Raw genomic sequence first — 25509 nt, forward strand, 5'->3', positions numbered from 1 at the left:
AAGCTCTGACTCAATGTCTAAGAGCAGTGACCTAAGCACATGGCTACATTTCAGCCACTTGCTAACATACCTCCTTGAAAAGCATGCAGTTACTGCATTTAAAACCCTTTCAAAATAGATCAAATGCAACACTCAGCTCCAATAGGGACAATGGAGGACTTTGGTTGGAAACCTCTGTTGGACAGCAATCCCTCTGCTGCCCATATTGGTTAACAGGGTTACGATGGATTCCATGGGAATGAGGGAAAAGCTGGGACTATCTCCCCAGGTTAGCATTCCCTTGATCAATGTTCCCAAATGCTTCTCTGTGTTACACTCACAAACACACTCATGGGCACACACAAACACACACACCAAGTGAGTCTTGACAACCACACCTCATTGTGTTTTTCTATCTTCTGCAGCCACTGCTTAAGTCTTGACAGAACAAATCCTGAATCTTCTGTAAGGAAGGGAGGCGGACTTTTAATTCAATGACTACCTTAAAAGCTTTTTCATTATTGCAATAGCAGATTTTTTTTTATAGAGAAGGACACACTTTTGAATGCATGGGACTTTATTGAAACACACATATACAACAATGGTAACAATGGAAAATATCACAGAACTCAGAGCAACAGTGGCATGCATTGGTTGGATGGTGACAGGATGAAGCATGGGTCGAAAACAGGAAAAGACCGGAGAATACATTGTGTTTCCAATCACCACATAGAAGGGTCTTCGAGCCTGCAAAACATGAAAGCACAGCATGTTCAGAGAAGGCACCTGGCTCCCTGGGAGACAAGACAAGAACGAGATGCTCTGTCGGGAGCCGAAAGAGGATGAGAAAGCACAGAGAAGCCTCCTCCCCCTCGGAGTGGCATTCTAAACAGGAGGCTGTGGGCAGCTGTCAAAGTCAGAGCCTGAGACAGTGGCACAGGGAAGAATGAGCCAGCCCAGCAGCTTGCCCTCCTGTTTGGGGTATAGACAAGGCTCCAGGTGTGTCCAAGGCCTAAGGATGCTGTGACATTTCAGACGATCAGAACTACAGGAAGCTGGTGTTAGTTGGTGTTGTTTCCCTGCAAGTCTCTTTATGCACTAAGATGCTTGTTATCAGACTATCAAGAACCATCACAGGCGAAAAAGTCTTGTCTCCTACCTACATGTGTCTGAGTCCGTCTGGGTGTAATTAACTTTATTTCGTCTGGCTTTGGTTCTGTGCTGTGTTATCCACAGCCCTAATGGTAGATCTCATGTGTGTTTCCAACCTAGTGACACAGCCTTTTACTATGGGCAAAAATCATTGGCTAGTCCATGAGATTTATTGCTTAGGATTAAACACAGCTCTTGTAGATTTTCCGCCTGCTTCCCTTGGCATTTTGCTGTTCAACGTCTGGTAACTCCAAGCGCACTGGTGTTGGATTCCATTGCAAATCATTGTTTCCTTTGAGAAAACAAGTGTAAACTGCCCGACACTCGCACCTTTCCTTGTGGCTGGCCATTGTGCAGAACTAAGGGAGGGTGTTGGGAGATCAGAGGCAAGGGAGTGTCCTTGCCAGCCAACCAGCCAGTAGAGAGTCAAGAGAGAATCTCACAAGAGCCATAGGCCCGCCCACACTCACTGAACAGGTGCTCTAGTGACCCCTTCTGGGCAACTTGGTCTTTGACAATGGAGAGCTCAGAGTTTAAGGCAGTCATATTCTCCCAGCAGGGAAAGAACTCTGGTGCATCGTGGCCTGGCTGTGAATAGAGACAGGAGGCAGGGACAAGGACAGAAAACCTCGGGAGGGGGACCACCTACTCCTCCCTCCATCCCCACCATGCATGGAAGCCAAAGATAGGCAGGTGGTTGTTGTCATGGAGACTTGGGGCTTTGTTAGTTTAGAGATTTACCCTGTGAGCACCTGAGAAAGAAGGGTCATCCCCTCCTGGTGTTCCAGCCCTATTTCTGCCCAAATCCTTCCTGCTAAGAGACTCCCCCACTGCTTGGCGCCTTGCATTCTGTGATGATGTCCCTGTCAGCACCTTCTCGTACCTGGCTCTGGGAGCATTTTCTGTGCTTTCTCTCATCAGGAGGTCTGAAATCAGTGTCTCAGGGCTGGATCGCTTCCCATATCTGAAAAAAAGGGAGCAGATAAGATGCCTTTTGAAGCCATTTAGAATACTTTGGGCAAAGAGGCGATGGGATATTAGACCTAAAAAAATTTTCCAGGTATTTCTCAGCCAACTCGGTATATGAAGCATGTGTTAACAGAAGCACTATCATGAAATGACTTCAAACTTTATATATTTACAATTTGTTTAAATACTTAAGAAGCCAATCAAAATTAGTAATCAAATTCTTGGGTTTTTATACTAAAATAAACTAAATAAATAGACAGACTTTGATAACCTGGCGACAAGACACAAAAACTATGGAAGTGTTTCCATAATTGGGTGATTAGGTACAGTACTGATCACACACAGCAACCCAGATCTTGCTAGGAGACCAGATGATCTTTTAGAAGAAGCCCGAGGCAGGGAATCAACACATTCAAGTCCCACCTGTCTCTGCTTTCTTGTTTGTAAAGATGAAATCACAAGCCCTGCTTAGGAGTCCAGTGAAAGTCCAGTGTGAGATGTGGGTCGCGTGCTTGAAAAGTGACACAGTGGCATGCAGGCATCAGTCATTTTGTCATATTGTGGAAGTGCATCAGTCTCATAGCTTTATTTCCCATATTTATGCAAGGACCAGCAGCTTTGCAACCTTCTTGATGCTGTGATTTTAACAATTGAAGTAAAAGGGATTCCCACTGGTCCACAGAGGGGGGTGTGTGTGTGTGTTTTCCTCCCACAGAAGGGTGTGGATAGGGTAATCGGTGCAAGACTATTTTTACCCAGGAGGGTACCTGCTCCAGGACACTATGAAAGGGTCTGACAAGTCTATACTGAATTGCAATTCTTGAGGAGGTTAAAGCAGTTGCCTTGTTTACAACTCAAAACTTCACCTAGCCAATACAAACCACCATGGAATGAAGGTACCGGGGGATATACTAATTGCCCATCTGGCACAATTCAATCAATCAGGCTTGGAGGGGAGACTTCCTATTCTCACTGCTTGGATGGCACCCCAGGGCTGCACTCCACCCCGACCCCCTCTCCAATTCTTCATAGGATTTCTTTACAGATTGTCTGGAGTTGTGATATCAAACCTCAGGCTGCTGCTCACACTTAAACATTCTGTTCATGTATTGGTTTTTACTCATCTTAAAACTCTTGGGTAATCTGAATTCATTTCTCTATCACGCTCCAGTGAGTTAAAGAACTGGCAACCATTTTCTCCAATTTACCAGAAAAGGATCTAAGTCGTGGGATTTACAATCATCAACCAACCTCACAAATGCACTGTTCAGTCCCCTTCCCTCTCTAATTAACTCTGGATTACCCTCTTTTCTCTAAGATGCTTTAACTTTAAAAGATTCTCTAGGGTAAAGATTTCCAAACAAGCTGCACAGTGGAATCCCTTGATGGGTATTTTACACATACAATGAAGTCCAGGCCCCATCCCCAGGCAGGCTAATTTAATTGGTCAGGGTAGAGTCTCTATATTTAAAAAGCTCCCCAATTGACTCTAATGTCACAACATTAATCTACAGCTGGGCTTCTTTACCTTGGTCTGACTGACATTTGAAGTGATCATTGCTTGCAGTAGGAGCTATCTTGAGGCCTGCGGGATGTGTAGCAGAGGACCCGTACTCTACAGATGCCAACAGCACCCACACCTCCTTGAGATAACCAGAAATGTCCCAATGCAGGCAAAATCACTCCCAAGTGCAAACTGCTCCAAGGCATTTACAGCAGTGAAATGTGATACACACAGAGGCAGCTACCCAGGTCTCAAGAACAACAAACCAGGAGTGCCCACGGCAGCAGGAGTAGAGTTTAACCAGCATGAGCTGAGTAGGAAAAGTCACAGAAGCAAGGTAGTGACTTTAGGAGCCCATTTATACTGAGTTAAAACTTACCAATGACTCTAGCTTTCACAAGCATCTACAAATGGTCTTCAGAAAGTTCACGAAAAATGCTTACTGTTAAAACTATGCATGGATTGCAATTGTTTTTGCACCAAACATAAGGTTATCTTCCAATTCCAGTTTCCCATGAACTTTGGAAATGCCTTTGTCTGTGTGCATTAGAGTGTATAAAGCCAATGAGTGCAGAAGGGAGCAGATGAGGGCGGGCTATGAGTCTCTTGTGGTCTATAAGATGGAATCATGAGAGGATAAGAGAAGAAACCCGACTTTGGGACCCACTCACTCCTGTCCATCATATTGTCTCTCTGAGGAACTCAAGTCCCTCCCTTCTCCTTACCTTTTGCTCACTAAACCTTTTGGAGCTCACACTGACTGTGGGCAGTGATGGGAACAGCATGCAGGGGAATTCACTAGCAGGGTTCCCATTCTGCTTTTAAAGGAGTTTTTAAAAAGCATCCTCACTTTTAGGATCCTAATGAAGATACTCACTTCAATGCCTTGAGGTGACAATGGCTGTGACAATGCTTGGGGAAATGTTTATAAAATAGCCAGGCTGCACAGCAATCATCTTTGCAAAAAAAAAAAAAAAAAAAATTGTACCGTACTCACTTGCTAAATAACAGAGGTTTTCCAAGAAAAAGGAGCAGCCAATACAGTTTGGTTTTGCACAAGTTCTTTGTTTTCTACAACAGTGTAAGCATGAATTTGAGGCAATTCATTTCTGGGAAGCAAATTAGGACACCAGGCATTGCCTTTGCTAATTAAAATGCTCAGATTTCAATGGGTTTCATTTGGACATTTGCATGTATGCTGATTCTATATAAATTGGGACCTTTCCAAATGCTTTTCAGAATGCTATACACTCCTTTGGTGAAACATATAAAAGGAAACTTTATCTTAGAAGCATAACTCTTTCCTCTTCGGAGCCTTGTCAGCTATTTCCCTGATTTGTACATAACAAAAATACACTATAATGTGTGATTTTAAAAGTGTTGAATAATGCTAATGCATATCAAGGACTCATTCAGTTCATTTGATCTTAGTAATTAAGATAATCAATAATTTAGAACCAAGATGAACCGATGTTGTAAATGGATTTTAAATCTTGTATTAACACTGAAAAATGTGATTCCTTGTTGACTCTCTGGGGGGTGTGGTATAAAGCAGACAATTTCTCAGATTCCATGTAACTCCTGTGTGCAGGCTAGAGCTACTAAGCCAACATAAAACTCTCTTTTCTAGAACTCATCTGTCATGCAGCGGGAGCAATCTGCATGAATTTCTTATTGTGGGACTTGAGATGTTCAAATATGGGAAACAGACTGCAATTATTCCAGACACCATGGTACTGAAGAGTAGAATACACACAACCCTAACCATCCTCCCAGCTACCTCCTCCACTCGCTCTGGGTGGCTTGGGAGGTTTGTGGCTCTCTCGCATTCATTTGGTGGTTCCACTCTTCCTAATCACCCCTCACCCCTACAGCACTTCCCGGGCATACTCCCGGTCCTGGCACTTGGCCACAAAAGTTTCAAAAGCGCCATCCCCACCTTCCCCCGCTCTTCAACTGTCCTACCGACAAAATAGAGGAGGATCCTCCGAAAGGCTACTGAAGAACAGACCCACTCAGAGCTGATTGCTGCCTGGTACTGTCCTGCCCTGTGATACAGTAAAGAAAAGGCACGTCGGGCCCTGTCCCAGGAGGTCTGGGGCACACCCACCTCTGCCTGGTGATGAGGTTGATGTAGTGTCGCAGTGCCGAGTAGTATCTGGCCATGTCCTCTGCCGGCGCATCCTCCCCCGGGTTGTCCGGTTTGGAGGGGTATGCCTCAGCCAGAGCGCCCAGGCACACGAGTAGGGACAGGACGAGGGTCAGTCCCGACAGCCCCAGTCGCTTGCTCCCGAGCATCTGTGGGCAAAGCAGCACAATGGAGAGGCTTGGGGAAGGGATGTGGAGGCGGGGAGGGGGTGTCCGAGGACACATGCCCGCCGCACCTGTCTCCTTAGCTTCCTGCGCTACTGCCTGAGGTCCCAGGCCCTTCAAGGGGACCTGAACTTGAGGAGCGCCGCTTGCTGCACTCTGGAGGCGCCTGCCCTGGTCGGGCCCTGGCGCTCTGGCGGAAAATTGCGCAACTTCGTTCCAAGGGGCAGTGACCACCAGACGTGGGGCGAGATGCGCAGGGTGGAGCCCCTGTCCGTTTGAGACACTTTATAAACTGAATTGGAAGTTTTCCCCCTCTTTACCAAACCCTGGTTCGGAGCAGAAAACTGTTACTGCCTGCAGTGTGGACAGCGACGTTGAGGTCTCCTTGGGTAACAGTAAACGGACTCCAACACGGTGACTAGCTGGCTCCAGGAAGGGGGAAGGACTGCGAGGCCTGGGGCCAGTCTCAGGTCGGACCACCCAGGGAGTTCGGATCCCTGGCGGGAGAAAGGCGCTGGGAGACCTCACTCCAGAGCGGCGGCGCCGGAAAACCTCCCTCGCCTTTCTGAGTTTCCTGGAGATCCAGGGAGAACCCGACGGCAGCTCCGGAGTGGAGATCCTGGTCCTCCCTCCTATCCACAAGATTACCCGAAGGAACTAGCCGGCAAGGCGCGCCCGGGGGAAAGACGCAAGGACATTGGAGGGGGGGTGAGGGAAGGGGACCAAATGGACAGGTGGAATTGAGTGGACAAGAGGAGCCAGGGCGCGGGGCCGGAGCCTCTAAGTGCCCCAAAAGCGGAGAAGGCGCCCAGGGCAAGTTTACTCCACTCTGATCTCCCTGCCCAGTCAAAAGAGGTGATAACACTCACAGTGGCTGGCGGGCGGGCTGGGCGGAGAAGGTTCTGCTGTTGGGCGCTTCTCTCCGACGGATGAGAGCTGGCAGATGAGGTGCAGAAAGTGGTTAGCCAGCTGCCTTTTATGCAGCTGCCTCGCCGCAGCAGGAGGGGCCGCGGGCAATCACGCTGGTGACCCCCCCCCCCCGCCACTTCCCGCCCCCGAGTGCCGGAGGGGCGGGGGACGGGGCTTGAGCCGGAGACGCACCCGCAGGAGTGATTTCTACGGGAACCACCCACGCGGCTACTCTTCCAACCCGGACTTTGCCCCGAGACCCGGGCCGGGTACCCAGGGAGCCAGGAAGCGCGCTCGGAAGATGCTGGACAGCGCCAAAGCCAAGTGCGGGCGCTCCCGCTGCGGCGGCTGCTCTGCCCGGACGCGCTCTCCTTCCCGCCCCGTCCCGCCTTGCGGGGATCGCCTTTGCGGCTCCCTACCAGCACTGCGGGTCCCCTTGAACGGCCGGGGAGAGGGTACCCAGCTCCTCTACTCCGTGCTGCATCTTCCACAGCACACTCGCTGGCCACAGCCACGCGAGTTAACAAGGGAAGCACTAGGGCGCACAGGTTTTGCTTGGCGTTTGGCGCCGGTCTGCCTCCAGTACCCAAGAGTTCCCAAACCACCTCACACTCCACCCCGAGGAGCTTAGGGTGGGCTCCTGTAACCTGAACTCCTTCCCCTGGCCTTTTTCTTTTCTTTCCTTTTCTTTTTTTTTTTTTTTTCTTTTTCTTTTTTTTTTTTTTCCTGGAAAAATAACCCTCTCTGGGTGCGGGCGCTAAGACAGCAGCCTGACTGGGCAGAGACCCCAAGAACATGGGAGCCACCGTCATTCCAAGGAGAAGCCTGAGTTTATTGGGCAAGAGTCGCGCGCCTCCAGCGTCCTGAGACGCGGCCGTCCTGAGGGTCCAGAGTTGGACAGCGAGTCATTTCTCCCTTCTCTCCGCTAGCCGGAGTAAAGTTGCAAGTGCTTGACTGATTGGAAAACGAGGTTTCAGATCAGAACGTAGCAGGTAACAATCTATTCACCTGAACTCAGAGCTCGCTGAAACCTGTTGCGCGACTATCAACATCACAGAAACTGTTCTTAGAGAGAACAAGGTCAAGGGGGTCTGGCAGGGAGGGGGCTGAGACCTTGAAGTTCCCTGGGAGGCTCAATCTTTCTAGATAAAATGACCCGCTGGGAAGAAAAGCGCCAAGCTGCTAAACTTGTGAAGTACTCTGTCAAGCTGACACTTTTTGTGCTGTTCAGACAGCGTTGAATTAAGCACCGGTTCCTGCGAGGCGAGCAATTCCGTGTGTGTGTGTGTGTGTGTGTGTGTGTGTGTGTGTGTGTGTGTGTGTGTGTTCCCTTTCAGTTAGTCGGTTAGTTCACTGTGCCTGTTTGAGTAACACATACGCTGAGACACCAGATATCAGGGCTGTCTCAGGGGCTGCCTGGCGCTTAAGTTAGAGCCGTTTAAAAGGGCTCTAAGTTAGAGTCCTTTAAAAGGGGCGTCCACTTGTCACAACATGGTACTGTTTGCGGAGACTGTCCCGGGCTCCTCTCAGTGAAAGGTTAGCAATAGCACAGAAGGCTCAGAGGAAATATCCCTGGGGAGTTACTTCCCTCTGGGGTCTGAGAACCACCCTGGAGATGCGGGGAATCCGTTTTAAGAGAAGGTCGTGGGTGGCTGAAAAGCATGAGGACTTACGGGGGGGGGGGCGGTTCTGACTTTCGACACATCATAAGCAGGGAGCTGGGTGCCACAGGCGAATGGGCAATCATGCTCCTTTTCCTTGCAGTCTAAGCGCCTCCCCTTACCCTCAGCTCTGAATAGCTCCCTTTTAGGACTTGGGGCTTTGGGTTGCCACCTCTTTTCCTTGCCATGGTCTCTGCCCTCCCTCAGCATGTGGAGTTGCTGGAGTTTGTCCCCTGAGAGAAACAAAGCCATGCCAAAATCACAAAATAAAACACTTGAAAACAAAAAAATACAGAACTGCCCATCAACTCAGCTTCTCTATTCTAGCTCCACAGCCATTTCTCTTCTGTTTTATAGTATGTGTGTGTGTGCTTGTTTATTGCTTTAGCTGCTTTATTGCGATACCATTGACATTCTAAAATGAATGTTCAAAGTGCTCAATTGAATGTATGCTTACACACATACACTCATAAAGAGTTTATCCTCATAATACTCAAATCATGAATATGCATGTCACCCCCAAACTTCCTATTGCTCCTTCGCACTTCTCCCCTCCTGCCTCTTCCTGATGGCAGCCTCGTCCATCAATCTCCACTGTAGATCTGCCTGTATTTTCTAGAATGGTCTGTAAGTCGACAGTACATATCCTTAATCAACCTCATTCTTTTTAGTCCCTCTGCACATGGTTACATATGTCCCTTTTTGTTACCAGGAAGAATTGCTTGATGCCATGTCCTATTTTCAAAAATCTATTCAATTGCTCATGAACCTTGGGTTGTTCCCAGCTAGGACTGTCATGACAAAGCTGTAATGGTGCTTGTTTACAAGACTTTGTCTGACATACACTGAGGAATGTATGCACTTATGGGCAAGATGACTGAGTCATACAGTAATGCATGCATCCCACAGTTTGCGTTGGATTGTTCTTGTTTTATTCCCTCTTTCCCCCCTCTGTGTCTTGCTTCAAATGGTTTCAAGGCTAACTCACTGAGTTCATTAACCTGTGTTTTGCATTATCTGATCACTATCAAGTCTGTACATCGCATTCTTTACACTGGACCATGTTAATTTCAACACTTTAGAATTTTTAAGATTTACTTGGAAAGGCAAATTTACACAGAGAAGGAGAGACAGAAAGATCTTTCATCTGCTTGTTCACTCCCCAAACAGCCACAACGGCTGGGGCTGAGCCAATATGAAGCCAGGAGTATCTTTCCAGGTCTCCCAAGTGGGTGCAGGGTCCCAAGACTTTGGACCATCCTCTACTGATTTCCCAGGCCACAAATAGGAAGCTGGATGAGAAGTGGACATGAACCAGTGCCCATATGGGATCCTGGCACTTGCAAGGGGAGGATTAGCCAATTGAGCCATTGTGCCAGGCCGCATGGTGATTTTTGAGTATGCATTAATAATAGTAGTGTCTGTGCTATTTCTATCTATAATAGTTCCATTAGGATTGATTTATCTCTCTCCGCATTGCTTGTGTTTTCCTAATTCTTTGTATGCCTCATGGTTTTTAATAGAATATCAGAAAGTTCAATTCTACTTACATGTTCATTTAATTATTTTTATTTGACAGAAACTTTTTGAGTATTGTTCTGGGACTTTATTAAGCAATCGGAATGTGGGTGTCATATTTACGTTTATGAGGTTGCAGCACAGTTGTCTTACCACTCTTGAGTTAAGACCCTATTTGCATATTAATTTGTTTATTTGAGAGACAGAGACAGATCTTCCCAAATGCCTACAACAGCCAGGTCTGAACCGGGTCTCCCATATGGGTGGCAACAACCCAAGTCCTCAAGCCAACACCTGCTGCCTCACAGGGTCTGCATTACTATGAAGCTAGGATAGAGAGACTCAAGCCCGGAACCAACCAGCATCCTAAGCCACATACCTGTCCTACCTTCTTCTGACTTTAGCTGGTAACTATTGCCCCCTGATTTGGAAAATTTTGTCCTCTGGCTGCTAAACCAGGAACTGTCCCAGGTCTTTTGTGAGTGCTATGGAACTCTGTTTACCCTCAACACTCGTGCTTCTTTTACTGGTCTTGAGTGTTTTCTTCAGGTGCATCAACTGAGTAGTACAATTATGTGCAGTCCAGAGATTTTCAAACTTTTTACACTTAAAGGCCCTATGTATTGCAAGCCCTACCTCCCCAGCTACCCACGTGTCTCCTTCCCTGCCAGCATTCCTGTCCACTAGACTTCCTTCCTAAATACATCAGCCGCTTTTCCCACTTGAGTCATCACTGATTTAGGTAATATTTCTGAAATATTGTGCCAACTGTTTTTCAGGAAGAATATACATATATATGTATATGTATATATATTGAATGCAGTGTCATGGTTTCCCCATATAAAATGATCAAATATGTATAATTACCATTTCCTTCTCCTTAAACATTTATCATTTCTTTCTTGAAACTCAATTTGGACAATGCATACACATATGTTTCTAGTTTCACTTTGAAATGCCACTTCTTTATGGGGAATCCCTCAGAATAAGTCCTTTCAGGATTCTGAATTTCTTCCTAATTGCACATGGCTACAATTTCATTGTATACATATTATTTAGATTTTGCATTGCTGCTTGTTTGAATATACACATTTTTAATATGTGTTAATTTCATAAGACATGAGACATTGTGTCTTTCATTATATGTTTGCATCCCTGGTGTGACACCTAGCACTCAATGAATTCCTGATAAAGATATGTTGATCAAAATGAATATCTTTATGGAGCTAAGGTTCAAGCAGAATTTTAGATGGATCTGTTATCATTTAGGACATGGACTGATAGATCAAACCCTGCAGACCGCCCCTTTGTTGCCAACTTTCATAAATAAAGTTTTATTGTAACACAACCATGATCATTCAGGCACCCGATGCCTGTGGTTGTTTGCCTGTGATGATGGTAAATTTGGAGAAGTTACAATGGAAGCAGCATGGTTCACACAATTAGAAATATTTACTCTCTGGATCTTAACAGAAAAAATTCAGGCCTCTGAGCTAAAACTTTAATATTTCCAATAAATCACTTTAATATTTCCCATAAATCACAAAAACAATATTTAACATAAACGACAAGTTAAGTTAAAAAGAAAGTTTGAAGGTCCATAATATGCAATCTTTTTCCTTCCAGGAGCACTGCTCATATTATTTTCTCTGTTCCTTATGTTCTGCCTTTCATGATACTTCTATTTATTGATTTATTTTTTAAACTGGAAAGGCAGATCAGATTCACAAAGAGAAGGAGAGACAGAGAGAAACACCTTCCATCCACGGATTTACTCCCCACATGGCCTCAACAGGCAGAGCTGAGCTGATTCATCCCTTCCCTTCTTCCTTTTCCCTTCCCACCCTCTTCTCTTTCCCTTCTTTTCCCTTAACTTCGTCCCTTTCCCTCCCTCCCTCTTTCTTTTTTTAATTATTATTAAAATTTAAAAGTTATTCTGGCAGAGTAAATAAATTTGGGTTTCCACATTTTCCTCCTCTACATTGTATATTAGTTTTCTCAATCTCACATACTGAAAAGTCTATAATTTCTCTACAGTGTTGGGACAGCACTTGTAGCATAAACAGTAAGCACAAACAAGCAAACCAACCTCTCTGGAAGAACCTGTGTTGCTTTCTGGGCTTTCTGTTTTATTCCATTGGTCTCCCTGCCTGTACAGGTGCAAGTGCTCATGGCTTTAGAAGTGCTGCCCACATCTTCCACTATTTGCTTTATGTCAGATCTTTGGACTCATAATGTTTTTGTTAGGCTGCAAGTGTTTTTACTATTCCAACATCTTTTTGTTTATGTTTTTATTAGTAAAGCCTTGCTGTTTCTTCCATTTTCTAGCCTTGGCTTCCTAATGTAGGATAGTTTCTATTTCCTGCTTTAGGAATTTGGAAAATATGTAATCCACTTAACAAATCGGGATATTTCAAATACATGACGACCGTTAACATGGTTGCTCATCCTGCTGGTCTCCTGCTTTCTTCTTTGCTAACAGACCTAGCAGACCCCAATTTAGTTCTGACGTTTGTCTTTCACACCAAGAAGCTGTGTGACCTTTGCAAATGGCTGTTTTAGGATTGAATGTCTAACCAGTGCCTGGCCAATGATCTATCAGGATAAATCAGTTCCTCTCTAAAAATCACCAGGCATATCCTTCAACGTGGCTCCCCCCACTCCTCTTCTGCTGTGGACACTGTTCAGTGCACATGTGGTGCTTAGAGCTGTGACAGATCTTATGAGAAATAATACTGTGAAGATCAGGAAGAGTGCAAAAGTCACAGAACATAAGTGATTGATGAAACCAATGAGCTGTCTATTTGTGCATGTCTAGTTAACTGAAACACAGACATCAGTGTCATTTAAGCCACTGTTAGCTGAGTTGGCTGCTACGTGCAGCCCAAAGCTACTCATACTTAAACTTCTCACTCTTAGCCTTACTTTTTCCTTCTATTACTTTTGTTAATTTGTTTGTTTGTTACTTGCAGATGTTTGGTTTATTTTGATAAGCAGAATCTCCGAGTCTTTCTATTTGCACTGCATTTCTTGCATACCTCCCCAAGCATCTTCGGCTCCCTTTTCTGCCCGTCATGAAGAGCCTGCTATAGTCAAGGGTAGTGTTGCACCTGCTCCTCTGTTGTCTAAAAGTCCAGGGAAGTAGTATTGACCTGGGGACTCAGCTTCCGGACACTTTTTCTGGAATCCAGTTCAAGGCTGGCTCATGAGGCTTCCCCTGCACAGCTGGAGACATTTCTGCTACAGCAACAGACACTCTTGACTTCCAGGTTGTTCACTAGATTCCAGGTAAGCCCAAGGGCCTCTCTTCTCTCCAAGGCAAAATGTCTCTTAAGAAAGCCTCCACTACCTTTCACTGCCTGTCCCTCCCACTCTTTTCTGGGATAAAAAATGGAGGAGGGGGGAACCAGTTCACTGTATTTGTCACTTACCAGCCTGCACGCTGTGTTTCTCCCAGCAAGTAGCAACAAACACACACAAATGCCAATTCCCACCAGTTCTTTCCATTGCTCATGAATCATAATCCATTTATACTGCACATGATGAAGAGAAGCAATCCTTGAAAGAGACTGTGAACCTTTTCTTCTGAGCTGCATCTCCAACCACCACTCCTCACACTTTTACTCCACAGCACATTTCTTCTGGGCCTGGCTTCTTCCAAGTTCTGTTCACCAGACTACTTCAGGAAGAGCCAAGTAGAAGCTACAGTCAAGTCCCAGAATCTTCTCTCTGCAGAAGATATTTTAAAACCAGCTGATGGTTTTAAAAGATGATGCTTCTTCCTCACTTTGGAAACTTCCAGCACTACAATTTTTTTTTCTCTTTGCTATTCTTACTATCTGTGCATTTTGGAGAAGAGAAATAGTTTGGTCTAGGATATGATTTCCCAGTTTCTCTGTAAAGGGGAAATAGGATTTTATCAGCAACCCTGCTTGTATAGCCACAATTTTTTTTTAGCACTGTCTAGAAGTATACGTCTGTAAGAACTTGAGTAATTATGAAGATCATTTGGACCCAAATTGTCCCCAAATTTATCTGAAACATCCAGATAATTGCAAGAGTTTTTTCTTCCTCCAATTTCAAAGTATTCTGCTAATAACTGCAATTCTCTCCTCTGCTTTGCATGTACAGGCACAAACGAAAGATTCCGAAATAGCATATGCAGTGCTGAGCTGAGCCTGGCTTTGTCTTCTGACCACTTAGGGTTTGGTTTTTGTTGTTATTGTTAGTAGCACAGGTCCCACGCTTCTGGTCACACCAACCCATACAACAGCAGAATGCTGATTTTGGTAGGAGCCTTCAGCGCGGTTGCAGGAGTGACAAACACATTTTGCCATGTTGAAGGCAGACTTTGTAGGAAGTTATTGATTTCCTATTATGTAGATGGCTGCAATACTGTGTAGAGAAATTGGCCCCTCAGGTGATGGCATTGGCTTCCCTGTAGGTTTATTGATGGGTCTTGTCTTTGCTTCTGATAGCATTGGGTCTGCAGAAAGTTCAGTATCTCACTGAAGATGTATCACATCCCTTCTAGGGACTCTTGGGCAGCTGTGGGTTTGCATGTCCCTCAAGATTCATCTCAGGACACTTCCCATTGTCAGGTCTCTGCATACTGCAAAGTGGCCATTGGTTTCCAAGCCTTGCCTGTGTTAGGATTCCAATGTGATTTTGTTGCTTGCAACTTCGGATCACAATTTAGTAAGAACACTATTGAGCTGGTCCTTTCCCAGGTCTATTATGAAGTACAAGCATTTATTAGGGTGAGTATGTAGTGCAGCAGTTAAGAGGTCACCTAAGACACCCACTTCTCAGATTGCAGTGCCCGAGTTTGAGCCCTGACTCCATTCCCAGTTCTGGCTTCTGGCTCAAATATATCCAGAAAGGCAGCAGCCCACGGCTCAAATTCTCATGTCCCTCCTCTCCACATGGGAGACCTAAATGTTATCTAAGGCTCCCATCTTCAGCTTGGTCCACCTTTGGCTGCTGCAAGCATTTGAGGAAGTGAATGGAAGAATTCTGTGTGTCTCTATGACTTTCTGCCCTCCAAATAAAGCTTAAAAATCAATTTTCGATAACTTTGATGTAAAAAGAGAGAAGTATTTGGGTCTGTAGTACAATAGTCTTTCGTTAGGCTCATGTAGGAAGGCTATCTCAGAGAGCCTTCCCAAACCTTCTTTCTCATATAGTAATCCTTTCCAATAAAAGACTGTGCACTGATTAGATTAGCTTAAAACTTGTAAGCTCGCAAACATAAGAAGCCCAAAGATAGACCATCTCTACCAAAAATTCATTCAGCTAATGATGTTACCAAATTCCATTCCACTGTATATGCACAGTGGCTTCTTGCCTTGGGAACCAGTTTACCACGGGACTGTTAAGAGATCCACTCCAACTCTGGCTGTGTCCACATACACCGATACCCTTTGAAGAAAGATCTGCATCTTTCTGTGTCTTTCACTTTTCTTGAGTGAAGGAAGGAGCTTTGTGCAGACACTCTTGGCAGCCACCTGTTCCTCTCCTGGTGCTGACGCCCACCTCTTGCCCTCTTTCTGCACCAGATCACAGCTTCCTCCAGGCACACCAACATTCCTAGACAAGTCTGGTTTACCAGAATGCTCTTGCCTCAGTATTTCCTTTTGTATAACCTTTACTGGCCATTTTATTTATTTTCAGGAGAGTGACTAGGACAGATGGTCCAAAATGCAGTGCTCATGACCTTGAATCATGCTTCCTTGATGAATTAAGATCAAGGAATTGTCCAACTACAGCACAACGAAAGCACTGGTTGCAATCTGGGTCTTCATTCTCACTGAGCATTTCATCTAGATAGTTGTCTGCTCTCCTGTACTTGGTCATCTCTGCTGATCCATGTCGGCCTTAAGCTCTGCAAATTCCACCCCCGCCACTGAAATTTGGCTTGACATCATGTTTTCCATACTTGACTTTGCTTTTGATTCTTGAAGTTATGGTGATGTTTGACAGAAGTACCATAAAATCTGATGACACTTACACAGGAAGGGATTTATCTGCCTCCTGTGGAAAAAAAATGTGGCATTTAGGCAGGTCAGGGCTGGTACGGCTGCTCCAGCCCATCATTTGGGGCCTGAGCTCTCTCTCAGTCATCCTGATGGTGACTGGTGTCTGGCCAGTGTCAAGTTCAGTTTGTAGTGAGAAAGATAGGTCACGTCCAAGAGGTAGAAGCAGCCAATTCTGGTGTTGTGGTGTGCTCTTTTGTCAGATCTCCCATCTTCTCTCCTAGCTGTGAGTCTGGAAAAGTCAACTTTAGCTTTCCAGCATCTCTGGTAGAGAGAGACCTGGAAGGGCATGTAGGTTTCTGTTCATTCCAGTTTTCATCTTCAAAGTTCATCAGGGTAAAACCATAGCTACCACTTCCTACAAACTCCTGAGATAGAACAAGGAAGATCTAGTTGCTTAGGATTTTTTTAAGTGGTAGAGAGAGTAAAATGTCCAGATGTTCAGGAAACCTGCACTTCAACATTGAATTCCTTATTTTAAATTGTTTCATCTTGGTCACACCATTTTAACTCTCTGATTGCTAGTTTTCCATCTATAAAATGAATGAACTGGACTGAAAGACTCTGGTGTTCTCTCAAGTCTCTTACTAAAACAACTCTGCTTTTTGTTACCATGGGAACTCAAAAAGTTGGGCCCTGAGAAGAGACCCAACTGTTGTGTCATCATCTTCTTTTCATTCTTTCTGTGAGGCTTCTCTGAGGATCTCCCAGCACTTGGACAGGGGGAAGTAACATCTTTGTAGCAAACCATTGTCACATGGTGATCTGAGCTGATACCATCTTTGTTGGCACAATCACATCTCCTTCAAGTAGTTGTGGCTTTTCTGAGGTCATGAGAGTGACTTAAAGGGCAAGCCTTCTAAGTGATGTCATCCACTAGATTTTGCTTCCTGGCTTAGCACGATCCAGGAAGCGAGCTTAGTGCCCTTATTTCCCATTGTCTTCAGCACACACTTGTAACCAGACTATGCACTTCAGTCTACAAAATGCTTTGTGATTTCATTGCCAAGAGAAATCACAACAAACTTCTCATCATGTCACAATCATTACAGAAACGACAAAGTAGTTCGAGACACTTTCCAGCTTCCAAACTGATGAGTAGACTCAACCATTTATTTCTTTTTTAACTTTATTTTTCTTTTTGTCTTTTATTTTGAATTTTATGGTACAATTATGTAGGGCCTTGGATACCCCTTCCAAACTCCCACCCCCCGACTGATTCTCCCCATATTGTTACAAAAGTATAGTCCTTCATAACAAGTTATAATTCCATCAGTCTGTTATTTAAGTGTGCCCCAACATCACTGGTACAGATAATGTCAGACAGCCCAGCCTCCCATTGTCTAGGCATGTCCAATGGTTTAACTGGGAGTCCATCTTTGATTTGGAAGTAAGGGTGCATATTGCACTGTATCTTCACATCTGGATATGGTAGTCTCTATTACATCATCACTAGAAATACCCGTAAATGAGAAGACATGAAATAAGGCCAATAACAGATATGAAGTTAAACAAAAAACAAAAAGAAAAAAAACACAGCACCAAGGAGTTGAAAAAAAATGCACCACTGAATAACCAATGCATGGATGATGAAAACAAAACACAAAAGTCTAATTTGCATGATGTTTTCAGAGAGAACATATGGTATTTGTCCTTTTGGGATTGACTTATTTCACTGAGCATAATGGTCTCTAGTTGAGACTGTCTAGTTACAAATGGTATGATTTCATTCTTTTTAATGGCTGAGTAATATTCCATGGAGTAGATGTACCACACTCTTTTTAACCACTTCTCTTTGGACATGCATCTGTATTTTTTTCCATGTTTTTGCTATTGTAGATTGTGCTGCTGTAAATATAGGATTGCAGATCCCCTTTTCATGTGCATTTTCATTTCCTTTGGGTACATTTCTAGAAGCAGAATAGCTGGGTTATATGGCAGGGTTATTTGCAGTTCTCAAAGCATAAGAAGTTGTATTAGTTTTACACTCCCACCAGCAGTGAAGGAGGTTAACTTTCTCCCCACATCCATGTCACCAGGTGTTGTTAGTAGGGTTCTGAATGTGATTCCTCCACCTTGATTTTTATTCTTCAAAATAGCTTTGGCTATTCATGGTCTCTTGTGTTTCCAGATGAATTTTTGTACCATCTTTTCTATTTCTGAAAAGAATGTTGTGGGGAATTTGATTGGGATTGTGTTGAATCTGTATATTACTTTTGATAATATGAACATTTTGATGATGTTGATCCTGTTTTGATGGAAATTTTTCAAAGTGTCTTAAACAAGCTCAGAAGCACGTTCATTCATCCACTTGCATGAAGATATTAAGACGTTCTCTTGGTAATATCCATGGCACAGTATACATCCTTGGAAAAGCAGAAGCCATCCCTGTGTTTGCTAAGAGGCTAATCCCCCTGGTCAGGGACCAGCCACAAGGTACAGAGCCTCAGGGTCCTGGGCAGCTCATCCCCCTCCACTTTGTGTGAAAGTCCTGGGAGGTTGGACATCTCAGCTCAGATTGTCCATTTAGATTTAGAGTTTAGTGAAGGGGAAGTGGAGTTGAATGAGAGAGAAGATGATTGGCAAGGCACGTTTTTATTTTGAAAGGTTGCTTACCTTCTTCCAGTAACCCCTTTCTGTTTGAAGTTCAGACTTAAACTTGGTGTTCTTGGCTCCTGATCCATTCCCTGAGTTAGCACTGGCTGCCCTAGCCCTTTGAGAATAAGCCAGCTGATTGAAGTGTGCTCTTCTCTTTCAAATAGCTAAAAATGGATAAATACATGTTTTTCTAAAAGGACATAACATCTATTAGGTATCTCTTAACTATCTGAGTATTTTCTCTGGCTTCTGGCCATTCTTGATTTTTCTTACCCCTTTACAGAGTGGGCAGGGGCTGGCATGGTTTCATGCCAGTTCCTGCATAACCTGTTCCTGCATCTATGCATCTATGGAAACACTGAGCTCTCCCCAATCTCCCTGTGTGCTGCTTAGATCCCAAGAGATTCAAACCAAACTCCATTGGTCCCTGGTTCTATATCTCCATTTGTTGTGCAGGAGAGAAACAAAGTAAAAATGTTCTTGCTCCACCAGTTCTGCAATACTGCTCCATCCTTCCTTAGAGAGCCTGCAGTCCAAAGGGGAGCCTCTGCTGACCCTTTCTCCTGATCCTCTGAGCAGGTACAGTGGGGTGCCATGCAGGTTGTCTCCTGACTGCAAAACCCACGACAATTCTGCATGGTTTGCACTCTCGCTGCCTCCTGCCAGGGGTGTTTTCCTGTCCTGGGGGAAGGATGAAGAGTATGCTATTGCTCCACAGAAGAGAAATCAGAAATGAGGAGAGCAACAACCTTAGTACAGCCACAAAGGGGCACCAGGTCAGAGAAGAGCCTGCTGGGTGTTGGGGAAAGCATCAGACTAGGGAGAAGAGAGGTGGTTCCTGATGAAAGGCAGGGATTTGGTCATCTCAGCCAATTCCAGCAACTGATCCTGCTGCCCAGATGATCTTACTTCTGGCCACCACAGGGCTTGACTCACTCGCCTTCCAGAAATCTGATGGCCAAGGTGCCTGTTCCCATCCTTGCGTGTTATTGATGTTCCCTGGTGGGAAACATACTGTGGTTGCTGCCACCACAGGAGTGAGACCATTCAGGGGAAACCTAAGGCTTCCCAGATAGACTGGCTCATCAATCAAGTGAAAACCACAACATCCAAAGGTAGAAAGAGAGAGGTATGAAAAATGAACACTCTTTTTTTTTTCCTAAAGAAGTAACCTTCAGGAGAAGCACATGACGTGGCTGGCTGTTGGTGCAATGCCTGTTGTAGATGTCTCTTCCTGTTTGCAAGCCCAACAAACACAGTTTAAGTGGCACTGTGGGCAGCAAAGGAATAATAACAATTAATTGAGACCCACTATGTATTGAGTATGGTACTTGACCCCATCCAACACTAATAATTCTGAGGTAGATTCTATTGTCCCCATTCTACTGAAGAGGAAATAGGATCTCAGATGCACAATAGAAGTTGTTCAAGATCACATAATAAGGGTTTGGCCAGGAACTCTACCCCAAGAGCTTTATGCTAAAGTGACTGATTGGTACTAGTGATTGGAACATATTGAAAAAAAAATAGGGCTGAGTATATCTAAATATATAAGTGTAAAGTGGTGTAGTTAGTACAGAACATGGTTGAGTCAATACAAGGTCTGAATGGGTGATGAAGAAAATACATGGAAGATTGCTAGAGAAGGGGGCAGGAAGGAGGAAGGAAGAGGCAGTCACCAGGAATAGACTTGCATGATAATTTGAACAGAAAGGGAGATTTATGATAGATGGAACAAATGGGGTGAATGGAAAATTACAGTTTTGAGCAAGTATAGCAATCTGGCTTGGGGCAAAGGTTCATACAAAGGAGTAATGAAAAATTAAATTGGCAAAAGTAATTTGGACCAGTTCTGGGAGACATGACCATCAGGACCCAGTGATGGATTTGAGCCTGTTAGAAAGGAAGAACTAAAAGGCTAGGCAATGCTTCAGAGGACTGGCAGGCAGGCACGTGACAAAGCAGGCAAGAAAAAGATGCTGAATTTAAGGAGTCTAGGAAGAAGGAAAGAGCGGTCCCTCCGTGTGGAGTTCAAGGGGTGGATTTAGATTCACATGGTAGCAGGGATGAACTTCAAAGAGTTTGTAGGAAACAAGGCGATCAGAAAGCTAGGTGCGGATTTCAAAGTTTTACGTTAAATAATTATCTTTTAATTCCATCTCCTATGAATATTGTTGAAGTCCCTTTAACACGAATGAAGAGGCATTTAAAAGGAAAAAAAAACCAAGAGGATGTGGTAACCAACTCTAAATAATATTAACACAAGAGTACTAGCTAACAGTTATTTGCTCGTTGTATATATTTTATTTAAGTGCCTTTTCCCACTGAGTACAAGTTGGACCTTAGCTATTGAACAGATGACAGATGACATCCCCCGCGCCCCAGAATTTATTTTCCACTGGAAGAAATAATCAATAGGTAAAAAAATGAAATATAATAATTTCTAGTGGGCTATTTTTTCCATGAAGCCACATATAACTGGGTTAAGGAACTAGGTAGTGAGGTATTGGAGGCTTAGCTCAGAGTCCATATATCAAAGGATGTGACACTTGAGCAGATGCCCCCATGACGCAGCAAAGTGGATCATTTGAATGTCTTTTAGAAAAGCGTTCTAGACAAAGAGACCCTGAGGCAAATCCCTTCTGCCTGTGATGGGAATGGCACAGTCAGGCTAACCAGTGGAAAATGAGGGGGAATGTGAAAATGAAATTGGACAGCAGACAGGGGTCAAATGGTGGTGGGCTGATGAACTTGCTGATGGACTGGATGCCATGTATGAGATAAAGAACAAGACAATCAAGAAGCTAACTCTCAGGTCCCCAAAAGCCTGCCTCAGGCTGGGAGTTGATTTTCCACGTTTCACTCATTTAACTCATCAGTAAACATATCCTGAACCTGTCCAGTTCTCACCACCTTCCCCACTACCATACATTGCTTTCTTAGACTACAGCAAATTCTCCCAGTTCTACTCCCACTTCTCTCCCAACCAACGGTCCTCTACCTGCGAGCTTCAACAGCCTTTACTAAGACCCAAATAAAAAGTACTCAGAGTAAAATTCAAATCTCTCTTGCGCAGATCACAACGCCTTAACTAATTTGGTCCCTGGAGCTGTGCTTTGTCTCGTTCTCCTTTCCTTGCCCATGGCATGCTAATCACTTTCAGCTTCTCCAGCTCATCAAGTCTTTGTACTCCACAGTCTTCATGTCTGCAAGACCTAACTCTTCCCACTCCTCCACTCTCAGGCTAGCTGACATTTTTTCAGACAGCTCTTGTGGATCAGCCAAGTCATTCCTTGCTGTGAAAGCAAGCGACCAGTTTCCGTCTAGGGTGTGAATTGGTCTTAGTGCCTTGCTTGGCTAATAGAAAGCAGTAAAAGTGACATTCTAGCGACCTATACTCTGGAGTCCTCACAACTTCTGCCAAAACCTCTTGGAACACTCGCACTAGGAGCACCAAGCTGCCATGAAGGAAGTGTGACTGCCCTGACACTAACAGTGGAGACACCCCATGTGAGCCCTCCAGCCATTGCACCCACACACCAAACATCCATATAGACCAACTCCCAGCTGAAGATCTCACAGGTAACACCCCATGAATCAGAAAAATCACCCACCTGAGCCCTCACCTATAAATTTACACAATAAAATAATCACTGTTGTCAGCCGCTACATTTCATGTGTTATGCAGCTATACATAACTAGAACACAAGCATAGCATGTATTGCTATCTGATGTTTTTCTTGCTTGTTTGGCTACTCTGAAAACCATGCATCTAGATCTATCTTTCTATCTAGTTACCTATCATCTATCTACTGTCAGTTTTACTTTCACTAGATTATCAAGTCTAAGAGAGCTAGGACCCTCTATCTTGTTTATCTTATATCTTTAGTACAAAATTGGCAATTGTGCACAACAAGATGTTCCATAAACAATGCCAACAAATGCACTGAATGGTCGTGTTCTAAAAGCAGCAAGGGTGAAATGATTCACGCACACACACAGACACACGCAGAAGAAAACTCAGGTAAGTATCTCAAAATATCATCCTGCCTGACCACAGAAAAAAGGCAAAGCCTATGATTTAATTAAAATACTTGGATGTCTAATCAGTATCCTTAAACACTATGTTCTTAAAAAAATGAAAGAAAAGAAAGAAAGAGAGAAAGAAAGAAGGAAGGTAGGAAGGTAGGAAGGCAGGCAAGCAGGCAGGCACCATACATATTTCCAAGTTCTCAGAGTTGGGTACAATAGTAAGAAAGAAGGGAAAGGGAGAGAGGCCCAGAAAAAGTTGTTCTGGCGCAATCCAATTCCTTCCTCATCTCCGGTCCTGGGAGCACCGATGGAAAGATTTTAACTTGACTCATTTGCTAAAAATCTTGTATCTGAGCAGCAAGGAAAGGGCCAAACATGACGTGAATTAGAGGCAGTAAGAAAGTAAGACATCCTGGTAAAATAATGCAGCTGCCTAATAAGGTGTCTGGGAAGGCAGCAGAAGATGACTGAGCCCAGATACAGCCCCTGACTCCTGGCTTCAGTCGCCCCAGCCCCAGCCCTAGCCCCAGCTGTTGCTGCCATCTGGGTACTGTCTGGTGGAAGGAAGTTCTCTATCTTCCCGTCTCTCCCTCCCTTTGTCACTCTTTCTAATAACTAAACACATCTTCGATATTTGAAGAAGTCTTTTCCATCTGCATAAATGTATTCTTTTTGTTATTTAAGAAATGAATGGGGGCTGGTTTTGTAGCATCCTACACTGAGCTGCCACTTGACACCAGCATTTCATATGAATGCTAGTATGAATCCTGGCTGCTCCACTTCGAATCCAGCTTTCTGCTAATGTATCTGCGAAAAGCAGAAGAACATGGCCTAAGAGCTCAGGCATCTGTCACTTATGCAGGAGACCTGAAATGAGTTCCAAGCTCCTGACTGCAGCCTGACCCAGACATGGCTGTTGCCATCATTTGGGATTGAACCAGTGATTGAAAGATCTCTTATTCTTTCTCTCTCCCTCTTTCTCTAACTATGCTTTTCAAATAAATCCCTTTTAAAAAAATGAAGCAGGAGAAAAATAAATGGATATTAATGCAAGTAAAAATGAAATGTAGGTAGTTTCTTATTTATAATTAATCCTTAAGAGAAAAGACAGACAGTTTAAGGAGACAGTTAGCTGGTAGTCTTAACAAAGACCTGTGTTTCTCTGGGGAGAGTGTATTGCCAGCTCTGGGTACCACCTCTAGTCTGAGGTGTTGTATTCAGAACAGGGTTGGTGGCTTGGATGGATTCCTCATGCTTCTTTACCCACTTTTACAAAGAGGAAGGCACTTGACCCTATTCACAGAGAAAGTTCACCTCTTGGCTTTGTTGACTGCCTGGCAACTGAAGTTTGCGTTTGGCTGTTGACCACAAAGTGTCTGTACACATGGAAATTTTATGGGATTAGGGACAAAACAACTCTGGGAAAAGCACCTGAAGTCATTATAGATTGGTAATTCAAAAATAAATTAACAGAGCTCTTCACAAGATACAGGCACCAAAGCCAAATGGAGATGCAAGCTGAAATGAAAAAAAAAAAAGGTTCGTCCTTCCCCACACGCGAGGGCTTTCTGCTTAAAGTGATTTCCGCTTTCCGGGTGAGTGGGTTTGCCTTCTGCTACACTAATGCAATAGTTCTATGAACGAATCATTTTAGAACTCCACTCAGCAATTCTAACTCCACCGATAAAGCCTTCCTGTGGACAAAATAGTATGTTTATTCTTATCAAAAACGCATTTCCAAAGGAGAGCACATGGTGATAAACATAAAAAAATATGACTATGAAAGATACAATAAACAAACCGAGACCATGAGAGATTTTAGTAACCACAAATCGTCAAGGTCTTGATTTAATTTTCTGATGGCACAATAGCTCCCAGCAACCCTTTTGTTTGTTGTTTTTAAGGCATGTATCATTATCCAGAAGGTACATGGTGCCAGCCAGCCTAAAACAGGAACAGGAAGACTCACCATCCTCCCCTTTCTCTACACAAGTTTTTCTCCTGTGTCTGACCAGGACTTTGATCCAACTGGGAGCAGGCAGCCTGCTTTTGAATGAGAGCATGTTTGGGTTTTAGGGCCTGCTTCTTCTTTGGGCACACATTTGTTGTCAGCTGCTGCTAAACACACTCTGCATCATTTAGACACCTGTCAGTGGGGGGTGGGGAGTGGTGAATCTTCTCCCCAAGTGAAAACACAAGTTCCAAGTTCCCCCTGAGGGCATAAAAGTATTGCACCTGCTTCCGCTCATGTGGATTCGACTGGCTACTTATCTACTCCGATGTTAGCCTTGATTTTGACCTTACATGGATATCCTCAGGCACATGAGGCTTATCTTCTAGCAAAACAACCCATACAAGCATTTCTCTCTCCTTTCTGTGTGTGGGGGCAAGTTGTTCTCCTTCCCTTGTCAGTCTGTTCTCTATATACAACGATGGTCCATGAGCATCGCAGCTTCTCTCTGCTTAATGTAAACTTCCTGCCAGCCAGCCAACTTGATGAAAGCTTCTAGGTCAGACTTAGAAAACACCCAGCCAATATTTTAGACTTGTACTTTCGATCTACTGAGCTTGGTACATGAGACTGGGCATAAGATGTTTCTTCTTTCCCATTTTAAATGTTGTTAATATAAATACGATTCATTAAAAAAAAAAAAGCTCCACAGACTAACACATCGTCAAGCATTTGGTAGATGATTAGCATTTGTCAAATGAAATCTCAGTCATGACTCTTTCTCAAGCACACAGAGGTGGAGGTGCTGTTGCCAGGTGTGAAGAGATAGGCTAGACAGGACGAGGCAATGCAGAGTGTAACGCAGGAACACGCAGGTGCTGCAATCAG

General features: G+C 44.2%; 1 protein-coding gene across 1 annotated transcript; it reads right to left on the reverse strand.

The window, feature by feature from the left end:
- Positions 1-538: 538 nt before the first annotated feature.
- Positions 539-6863, reverse strand: NPY (neuropeptide Y). The gene is made up of 4 exons (XM_040965004.1): positions 6787-6863; positions 5715-5902; positions 2015-2095; positions 539-726 (listed from the first exon to the last, which is right to left on the reverse strand). Exons 2-4 carry the CDS (start codon positions 5900-5902, stop codon positions 702-704), a joined length of 294 nt encoding a protein of 97 aa, XP_040820938.1. The 5' UTR covers positions 6787-6863; the 3' UTR covers positions 539-701.
- Positions 6864-25509: the final 18646 nt, after the last annotated feature.

This window comes from Ochotona curzoniae, unplaced genomic scaffold, assembly GCF_017591425.1.
Source record: "Ochotona curzoniae isolate NIBS_2020 unplaced genomic scaffold, NIBS_Ocur_1.0 scaffold_3835, whole genome shotgun sequence".
NCBI lineage: Eukaryota > Metazoa > Chordata > Mammalia > Lagomorpha > Ochotonidae > Ochotona > Ochotona curzoniae.

Bases quoted from the DNA above. Each gene is read 5' to 3' on its own strand.
- NPY (XM_040965004.1), bottom strand. From the start codon at position 5,902: ATGCTCGGGAGCAAGCGACTGGGGCTGTCGGGACTGACCCTCGTCCTG. The intron at 2,096-5,714 runs GTGGGTGTGCCC...CCTTTTTTTCAG, and splicing joins AACCTCATCACCAGGCAGAG to ATATGGGAAGCGATCCAGCC. The intron at 727-2,014 runs GTACGAGAAGGT...CATGTTTTGCAG, and splicing joins GAAAATGCTCCCAGAGCCAG to GCTCGAAGACCCTTCTATGT.